This window comes from Hyposmocoma kahamanoa, unplaced genomic scaffold, assembly GCF_003589595.1.
Source record: "Hyposmocoma kahamanoa isolate Upper Pololo Valley unplaced genomic scaffold, ASM358959v1 99799, whole genome shotgun sequence".
NCBI lineage: Eukaryota > Metazoa > Arthropoda > Insecta > Lepidoptera > Cosmopterigidae > Hyposmocoma > Hyposmocoma kahamanoa.
Genome location: NW_020656041.1, coordinates 1 through 10,553, shown reverse-complemented (window position 1 = coordinate 10,553; position 10,553 = coordinate 1). Strand labels below are relative to the sequence as shown.

The 10,553-nt window shown below is 35.3% G+C and overlaps 1 protein-coding gene across 1 annotated transcript; it reads left to right on the top strand.

Moving 5' to 3' along the window:
• Positions 1 to 1,299: 1,299 nt before the first annotated feature.
• Positions 1,300 to 10,208, top strand: LOC113239284 (exosome complex exonuclease RRP44-like). Its single transcript, XM_026476202.1, has 7 exons — positions 1,300 to 1,476; positions 3,658 to 3,884; positions 4,020 to 4,299; positions 4,779 to 4,949; positions 5,745 to 5,860; positions 8,502 to 8,757; positions 10,051 to 10,208. Exons 1-7 carry the CDS (start codon positions 1,365 to 1,367, stop codon positions 10,191 to 10,193), a joined length of 1,305 nt encoding a protein of 434 aa, XP_026331987.1. The 5' UTR covers positions 1,300 to 1,364; the 3' UTR covers positions 10,194 to 10,208.
• The last annotated feature ends 345 nt before the right edge of the window (positions 10,209 to 10,553 follow it).

Sequence of the window (10,553 nt, the reverse complement as noted above, 5' to 3'; positions counted from 1 at the left end):
AATAAGTATGTTCTATCATATTATAAATGTTTCTCTGAAATGAATATATTTTAAAAAACCCAATAAGTTAATGATTGTTTGTTTACTGTTCCGTTGAGAGCATTCAAAGTTACATACTATTGTTCTTTAGCTGTCAAATTTGGTCTCTTACATTGTGAAGACTATAGGTTAAAAAATTAATAATTTTTTTTTATTTTGGTACAAACAGTCATTACAATATGAGTTAATAAAGATAAAAAAATTTGAACTATGCTACAGACAATGAGTACCGAATATTAAACTTAAATATTAATAAGATAGGCGAAAAGGGCTTAAATATATAAGTAGAATAACAAACTTAACGCATTTTTGAAGCAAAAGCAAATGGTCAAGCTTATACGTGCTTAAACATATTATTACTACTTAGAAATAATGAAAATTAAAACAACACTAATTAACCAGGATGTGAACCTGTAACTACAGGCTTCGTAAGAAGACTGTCCTCACTAGACCGCTAAGCTGTATCAGTACTACTAAATAATTTGTTGTGGATTCTGACCTTAAATCTGTTCAATGAGATACCAAAGATATCCATTTCATAAAATGTATTATTGTATAAAGATAACGAACAATGAAAATGACTGTTTTTCGTATAATTCTTACGGAGCCGTGGTGGTGCGAAATATTTTTATTTTACGTTGGGGGCATGCTGGTAAACGAGCTTTATTTATAAAGTTAACCTGTGACAACAGAGTTGGTGAATCAACCATATTGTTAAGTATTTTGTAGAGAAAAACTATGTCAGATTTCTTACGGCGATTTTGTAAGGTAAGTAATTTATTACGCCTAAGAGAGTATTCATATGGTTCAATTGGACAATTAGTACGAAAATTAAGAATATTGACGAATTTCCGTTGGACTCTTTCTATTGGATCGATAGTACATTTGTACAATGGGTTCCAAACCATGCTTCCAAAATCGAGAATGGACAAATGAATAATATAAAATTTTAAATGTAATTTCTTTAAATGGTTTGGTACTTGGTACTTGGTGTAACGGGCTGGTGTCCGCAACTCGACGACAAGGCGCCTATTTTGCGTGCGGAATGGTTTGGTAATGCGATTGATAAAACCCAGGTTTTTAAAGGCTCGCTGACTATTGTATCAATGTCCAAGTTGAAAGTAATTGGTCAATAATATGTGTGAGTTATTGACCTTACCAAAAATACTTTTCTAAAAACTTGAATGTAATATGTACTACTTTGTTAATTTGTAACTTCTGTACATGATAACATTTGCAGGGACACTTATGTAGAGCGAAAGCCAGGTGAAAAACCAAATGACAGGAATGACAGAGCTATACGCAGAGCAGCAGCATGGTATGCCATGCATCTCTCTGCCAATAATGTGGCCGGACAGTTCCCTCAGATTGTGCTATTGACAGATGATGAGAATAATCGCAAAATTGCTCAAGAAGAGGGGATTGTGTGCTGTTCTGGTAAGATTTCGATTTTTAATCTTTCTTACAGGAAGAATCAAAGTGTATAATTAAGCTTTATGCAATTATTTGTCACTCCACCTTTCTGCTGGTTTTATTTTTACTTTTTTTGTGAAACCATGTGATGGGGCTTCAAACTTGGAGCTTTGAATCTGAAAGATTTGAGGGGTACTGCCACTGTGCTTGTCATCCTGAGACATAAGTTGAGTTGTGCTTGTAATTGCACCAGCACCCTTACCCTTCAAAACCGAAAGGCAGTACAGGGGGCCTACTATGAGCTTATAAGCCAGCCAGCGAAGTTCCTTGCAATTCACTTGACGTGGTAAAACTGAATTGCTTAAATTCGTATCATGACCTACACAAAGTTGAACGGGAATGGCATGACAGGATGGTGAGTTTTACTTTTTAAACGTTAATTATTGTCTCTGGCTGGCTAGCTGACTTCTAACAAGAGCGAGATGGAAGTACATACTAAATCATATGAAAGAAATAGACAGATGTACTATCATGGGAGCGTTCAAGCACTATTAACTGATTGTGTTGAAAGTGAGAATAATTAATTTTTTTTATTAATTTTATTATTGAATTTGGCACTATTTAATTATTTTTTTATTTTACGATTTTAGGTTAATAAAATTATTAAAATTCCATTTAAAAATTGCAATTACATTCGTGCGAATAATTTGTCAACAACACTTTAAAGATGGGAAACTGGAACTAAAATTTTCAAACAATGCTCATTAGTTAATAATATTTATTTATCCTATAAAGATAACAAATTATTATGAAGCTGAAAATATAATAAAACTTAAACGAAATTTTTTTAAATGTAACAAAATCTAAAAAAAGTTAGTGACGGAGTAACTTTTTTTGAATTGCTTATTTTTAAAGATGAGGCCGCCACTTGCATGGCAAATAGCACGTCGTGATACGATTTTGCTATGAAAGAAAAGGCGAACGGATATCGAATGGGGAACGTAAACTGCATGGACAGTGAATTGTTTTTGTGTGGTCATAGTATGAATTTGCCAGGCGATCCAACTTACAGGCTTTAATAGGATTCAAATTCAAATTCAAATTCAAAATAATCTTTATTTCATAGGTAAGCATTATTACACTTGAAGTCGTCACAATATTAAACTACCGCTCATTCGTAAGGCAGATTCCCCTGAGAAGAATGAGCAAGAAACTCTAGGGGTTGCTCTTTGTAAATAACATTTACAATATTTATTTTTTTTATTTGAAACATCAGAGATAGAGACTACCTCCATGAGCTAAACGGGTTACTACCACGGATTTTTGTCATCCAAGTACGCAGAAGTTGTATAATAACCTTTAGTATAAAGTTTTTGTTTCACTATAGTTTTAAACCTCGTGAAAGGCAAATTTTGTATATCAACCGGAATCTTGTTATAGAAGCGTATACATTGCCCCTTAAATGATTTTTTGACTTTGTGAAGACGACTATCAAGAAAAGCTAGTTTATTTCTATTCCTCGTATTAATGTTATGTCTGTCACTATTTTTCATAAATAAATTACTATTCCTTTTAACATAAATTACATTCTCATAAATGTACTGTGAGGCTAGTGTAAGAATGTTAATTTCCTTAAACTTATCTCTCAAAGATACTTTGGGGCCCAGATTGTAAATTGCTCTAACTGCACGTTTCTGCAGGACAAAGATTCTGTTGATATCGGCGGCATTACCCCAAAGCAAAATGCCGTATGTCATTAGACTGTGAAAGTAGCTGAAGTAAACCAATCTAGCGGTTTCGACGTCTGAAAGTTTCCTTATTTTTTTAATCGCGTACACTGCAGAGCCGAGCCGTTTTGATAACTTACTTATATGGGGACCCCATTGCAATTTAGCATCTAACGTTATACCTAGAAATACAATTGCTCTAAGAGCTCATAGTAGGCCCCCAGCTCACATTACTGCTTGGCAGCAAAAATAGATAATGTGGCATGGCAGTATTTCCCTGGGCGAACTCCTTCACAAGGTGCTCTACTGCTGCTTATATTGCGCCATCACCTTTATTGACTTTATTGGCTACTACTAGAAATAACCTATTGTAGTGAACCATAGGCTCCATTAAACAGACCTCTTTAGTATGCTTAGGTTCTTTCCTTCAGTATCCAACTCCAAAACGTTGTCTACATATTTTTTCTTTTTCTTACAGTAAAAGACTACATAGAAAATGTGACAGGATTTGTAGGTCTAATTGACAAGTTATCAAAGAATGTGATGCCAGAGAGCTACTCAAAAGATGCTCTGTACCCTGCGCATCTCACTCCTGCACAGATTCATGACGGAATCAGAAACGGGAAGTTATATCAGGGGACATTCTATGCATCTAGAGACAATTTCTTAGAAGGCACTGCTAATGTTAATGGCTTTGAACGATCTGTAAGTTGTTTATTTATTGTTTTCTTTTATGTTACTGAATAGAATAATTTAAAAAATTGTAGTTTAGTTAAAAAGTAGAAATTACAATAAACTTAACTTTACCTGCACAAAAAACTAAACCTTAGTGTCTTTCAGATCCTACTACAAGGTCATGTAGGCATAAATAGAGCTGTAGATGGTGATTTAGTGGCCATTGAAATTTTCCCTGAAGAAGAATGGCGTAGACCCAGTGACATTGTCCTCGAAGACAAGGCTGATGACCCTGGAGATAAGCTTGAAGAGGAGTCGGTGCTTCTGGAAGCCGTTAAAAATAAGACTAGCGATGAAGATATTACGCCAACTGGAAAAGTAGTTGGGATCATTAGGAGAAAATGGAGGCAGTACTGTGGTATTTTGGCACCTAGTAATTTACCTGGTAAGTAGATTATAAGGTTATTTCTTTTACAGTATTAAATATGATTGAGATACAATTCGCTAAAATAAATAAAGGCCCAAGTATTCGCCCTGTGGAACACCAATTTTAACATGATAGGAACTGGTTGTATTTAAATTAAGACTTCTGACACATGCAACTTTAAAATGTAAGAAGTTTTTGTGTAAATAGCTCTCTGTAGAATTACATAATAAATTAACTACAAATTTGTCAGTGCAAATCTTGGCATCGTATTAAAAAACGTCAACATATCTGATTGGATGCTATTGATACTATGACGGAAAGACCTTGCAATGCACACGATGCTGACATTCACCTTGTGTGTTCAGTGATCATAGTGACGTTCGCCGTGATTTATTAATAGAATCCCAAAATAAATAAGTAAAGATTTCGAAATTAATAAAAGTTTGAAATGGTTAGAGGAAATAGTGCTTGGTGTAGTGAAAACTGTTTGTTCTTAGGGGCAGTCCGTCATTTATTCGTGCCAGCGGAGAAACGGATACCGCGCGTACGCATAGAGACGCGCCAGAGCGACAAGCTCGCTACGCAGAGGATTTTGGTGGCTTTGGACTCTTGGCCTAGGAACAGCCGGTATCCGCTCGGGCATTTTGTCAGGGCTTTAGGACCTATAGGTACGTGGAAGTGAATGTAATTTTTTCGTGTGTAATTTTAAAACAAGTTTACGTAAATTAGCTAAGAAGTTCATCTTTTAGATCATAGGTTCCCAAACTTATTGGCTCACTAGGCAAGATTAAAAAATTTCAACGCCCACCACTACAAAGAATATATATTTTTTATATTAACTTAACACAAAAAATTCACATCGAAAAAAAAAAAAAAAGTATATGTGTAGTGTAGTTTATATATATACTTCAGGATTTTTTTTTTCAAATGCGGTAGCGCCTCCTGGACGGCATGAACGCGCCCCTATTGCTTCCGAGGCCCCTTCCGCCTCCTACGACTCTTTAGCGGTGGGGACACGACACTTTGGGAAACTAAGTTTTAGATAATGTGGTATTTCTTTATAGGGAACACAATTTTTTTTAGAATTGATCTATATTGGTGATTCCAATATCCAGGAGTCCATATCTGGGAATAAAACATTGACGTGGCCTATAAACGGGGTCAATGTGACCAACATTATGGATTTCCATAAATAGAATAATCCACATAATATCTATGTACAGACGGCAGTACATCAAGCTACGTATACGAACAAAAGTATATAGCTTGATGTGCTCTTGACTATACTTACATAATATACATATAAATTACATACAAAGTAAACATATTAACAGTTTTTCACTAAACAGTTAAACTTATTAAAATAGCACTGTGTCAGCTGTCAAAAACACATTTGAAGTTGACGAAAATAAATTTCATGTAAAAAAGTTTGGTGATATCTAGCCATACTTATTTTTGTGTAGGTGACAAAGATGCTGAGAATGAAGTGATTCTGCTAGAGCACGACGTGCCACATGCGCGCTTTAGCGAAGCCGTCCTCGCTTGCCTGCCACCAGACGACTGGACCATTCCGGAGGAGGTGACTTGTTTTCTCATATTTCATGTCAACATTATGACTTTCTGATCTTAAATTAACATATAATAATCGTAATGACACGAAACTTCTTTAAGCTTGTTTATTTTTTAATTTTAATTACTATTAAATTATCGAGATTTTCGCAATTACTCCACATTGGAAATTATACGACTTTTTTTGGATTGGAATTGAATCTATTCTTTCGGATTTAAATTACATACATTTGTTTTTTTCAAAGAAACCAATGTTCGTGCCATTTAAAGATTACATGGTCACGGCTAACATTATGGAAAAGCAATAAAGTACCTATTGAATGTTGAGCGTGGTAAAGTCACAACCTTATTCCGAACTATAGTTACTATGATAATAATTGATAGTCTAAGGGTCGTATTCTAGAACTCTACTCAATGCTCAAGTCAGGATGTGAGTGTGGTTTAAAGCACTCGAAATCGTACTCAAGTCCCTGCCATTAGGGTCGTATTTCCAGTGCTTGTGTTTTCAGTGCAATCCTGACTTGAGCATTGAGTAGTGTTCTAGAATACGACCCTATATGTAGTTCCACTGCTGGGCAAAAGCCTTCTCTCACAACGAGAGGGCTGCAGTTTCAGTTCCGTAGTTTCTGTAGTTACAAAAGTAACTAATTTAAGTACTTTATTTATTTTTGGTTATCCGAAAAAAGCAGTTTGTTTGTAAAAATTTTGGATTTGAAAAAATAATCGAACACTAAGAAAATTCTTTCGATCCGGCTGGATCCGGCCGGATAGGCTGACCACTGTCATATTTTATCTATATGTAGTGGTACAATTAAATATAAAAGTAATTTGTTTAAAGGAAATTCCAGTTTTTAAATTGGAAAATGAAAATACAAAACTTCCTATTTTTTATACAGTGCCAAGTGAAGCAGTAGTAATTAGACTTATTAGCCGAACGCTATAATTTGGTCCTTTTCAAGGCGAGAGTGAATAGGCATTATCTAGGTGCATGTTACATCGTCGACCTTATCGTCACTTTCCATCAGGTCAGATGGAGGTAAAATCTGCCAATTTTATTGAGTTATAACATTGTCTGAAATCAGCGAAGCGAGGTCTAAAAACAGTTTTTTTTTTTTTTTTTTTTTTTTTAGTTTTAATGTTAAGTAAAATCAGCGGAATTAATATTTTTGAAAAAAAACAACACTTTCGGTGCCAGTATCTAGAAAGTTACTAAAATGCAAATGCGTTGTTTATGACAAGAAGAGCAGACCCAGCGCCTTCAGCATACCGTGGCTTGTTATATTAATGTATTAATAATTATAACAAACTAATGGAGTCATTTCACATAAAAAAAGTAATATCATGATAGTGGAACATGGATAGTCAATCTTCTTCCTGCCCTTTTCCCATTTATCTGGTCGGGACTCCTTGTACGGACAACGGTACATCAGACTACACATTTTTGTTCGAAAATCGCCTCCAATGCAACGGAACAAGATACGTCAATGTGTTTGATGTGCTGGCATGTACCTCGGCGTTAGGACGCTCTGTCCTGGGTTCATATTACATTATATATATAATATGAACCCAGATATTCAGGGCGTTAAGATCTTTCTCGATATTTTTCCACCAAGTAACCTGGGGTCTTCCTCATCCATGGGGTTTTGTGGGGAAGTTTAATACTATCTTTACTGAGTAACTCTCTTCTCTCCTGTTTAATGAGAGAAAGAGAGAGTTGTTTCTAGAGAACTGTAAGAAACTGAAGATATTAAACCCTACCATCGATTTATATTTACGAGGCCTGTGTTTATGTGAAACAAAATCTAGGCGACTTTAATATAATCAAAACTAGATATCCTAGAAACGGTTACCTATCAGTAGTTCGAAATGACATTTTAAAGAAATAATGTTTGCTCGAATTTTCATAACCTCGAAAGTAATTATGAGACGAAAATGTTTTTTCTTTTAAACCTAACTTAATCTAAACTAACCGAACCTAATCGTGTCTTTGCGATAAATATCTAACATATCCTGAAAGAACAACCGTTTCGTTATAATTCGATTTTCGGTGTAATAAAAATTCGAACAAACGAAAAAAAATTTGAGTTTGTCATAGGTTACCCCTAGAAACACAAGGAATAAAGTAGAAATACGGCACAAACAACACCCTAATTTGGACTTTTACAGTAGAACAATGTTTTTATTAGCATCCAAATTATTTAATAAATTACCGGATGCTGTTAAAGAATAATAATAAATATATAATGACAATTTAAAATGAAATTGATTAATTTGTTAGTTACTCAATGCTACCACAATATTGATGTTTTTTTAATGTAAAATTAAACTATTGTGTGTTCCTATTTCCTGCTTAAATTCCAATTGTTGTTGTTTATTTATGTTATTGTATAAATTTAACATTAAAGCACGCTACATCAAAAGTGGAATAAGAATTGTGTAAAATATTCCAATGACAAGTTTTGGTGAAATATGCGATCTAATACACGTAATATACTATAAGACTTGCATTGTTAACTACATTTTTCAGCAAATAAATATCTTGTATTCTATGACCGTACCATCGGAGTCGGTTCTCTTTAAGCTTCCGGAGCCACATTAAACGGTCATTATGAACTTTGTCTAATATCTACTGTTTGAATTTATTTGTTCAGGAAGTAAAAAAGCGAGTGGACCTCCGGTCTTTATGCGTGTGCTCAGTCGACCCACCGGGCTGTACAGACATCGACGACGCGCTACATGCGCGGCCCATCGCCGGCACCACGCCCGAGGGATTGAACAAGTTCGAAGTGGGGGTACACATTGCTGACGTCACGCACTTCGTAAGGCCTAACACCGCATTGGACAAGGAAGCCGCAAACCGATCGACGACCGTGTATTTGGTTGATAAGAGGATCGATATGGTGCCAGGTTAGTCTAGTTATGTAGTTTAGTAGCAGTAGAGCTTGTGAAAGATTTCGTCCCGGGAGCCAAGCAGTAATGTGAACATTACTGCTTTCCGGTTTGGAAGGTGCTGGTGAAATTACAGGCACATAGGAGTTGTCGACTTATGTCACAGGGTGACGGGCGCAGTGGCAGTGCCCCTAAAATCTTTGCGATTTAAAACTCCGAGTGGCACTGCAATAAACCAAATTCACTTTGTTATAGAAGTTAAGCGGTCACTCTGTGTTTGAAAATTATATCAAATTGTACACGCGCTTATTGTTTTGTTTGTAATAGTTTGAACAAGAGTGCCTCAAATTTAGAATTGTTCAGCATTTCATTTCTATTTCATAATCATACTCCATAATCAAGATACCAATCCGCGATGCTGGTATGAAAATATCATATTTAGCAACTGCCTTCGCGGCCGAACGGTTACCATGCTGGACTGTCCCGGGTTCGATTCCCGGGTCGGGAGGAATATTTGTATTGCCTACATTTATTTATCTCGTGAGATTAGATGTAATTTGTGGTTGTGTAAAGTGTCTCCATGGCACCGGCGATACAGGGCTTCCCTAGTGCCTGCTTTGATTGTGTGCGTTATTAATTATTATTACGACAAAGATTTTCCTTGAACTGGAATCAATGTCGGATATTCGGAACCGGAAAGTTTTCTGGTTCGGTTGTGTTGATGAGAGTGATTGGTGCTTATTATTATTTAACAAAGGTCATTTTAGTGTAGCACGAGAATATTGTGATAAACGCCTTAATTTTTTCAAATTATGTGGGAGTGGCTACTTTTTCTTAAACCTTCCAACAAAAAATGCTACATGAAACGTTTTGAAATTTATCAATAGATATATCTATAATGAGTCAGTAAATATGTGAAGTTTTAACTGGTAATGCACTGAGATTTTCTGCACATTATAATGTACAGTATATAATATATTATATATTCAATTATCATTGTGAAATTACTCCAATTTTTTTGTTTGTTATAAATTATTGTAACAAAGATCGAAATGCTAAAAAAAAATTGAGTATCACCGCTGTAAAACATCGTGAAATTTAATAAAATTAAAAATTATAATGCATATGTCTTAAATATTTTCCAAGTTTTATACAAAAAAAGCGGTTAAGTGAAAAGTTCTTTTTAAGCACGGTTTTTTAAAACTGACATTTCAACGTTTAGAATTTATAAGCAGTTTTTTATTACCTGCTGACAGGCTTCGCGACGTCCCGCTGCTTTCTTAGTATAAATCGTCAATCCTGTTGTTTCAGAACTTCTGAGCTCTAACCTCTGCTCGCTTCGCGGCGGTGAGGAGAGATTAGCTTTTTCGTGCGTGTGGGAAATTGACGAGAATGCCAATGTCCTAAGTACTAAATTCCACAAGAGTGTTATCAAGGTAAATTGTACAATATAATAGACTCAACAACAGATATGCATAATAAAAAACTGTTACTTAATTAAAAAGATAATATTTTAGGGAAAGAAACAAAACCAATTGTCGTATCCAGCCTCTGTGGATAACCACGGACTGACTACCCACAAAGACGCTCATTAGACCGACATTCTTTTAAATAAAAGACGACGAGGACAGTCTAGACTAAATCTCCGACAAGAGTAGGTCTACTCGCTTGTACAGACAGACCGTCCACGAATAATAAATAATTGTTAGCCGTGACCATGGGACCTGAAAACGCCCGTAACGTTAGATTGTTTGAAAAAAAAGTTTTCAATGTGTAACTAATAGCGAAAGTTTAAGAAATGGATAATAAAAATC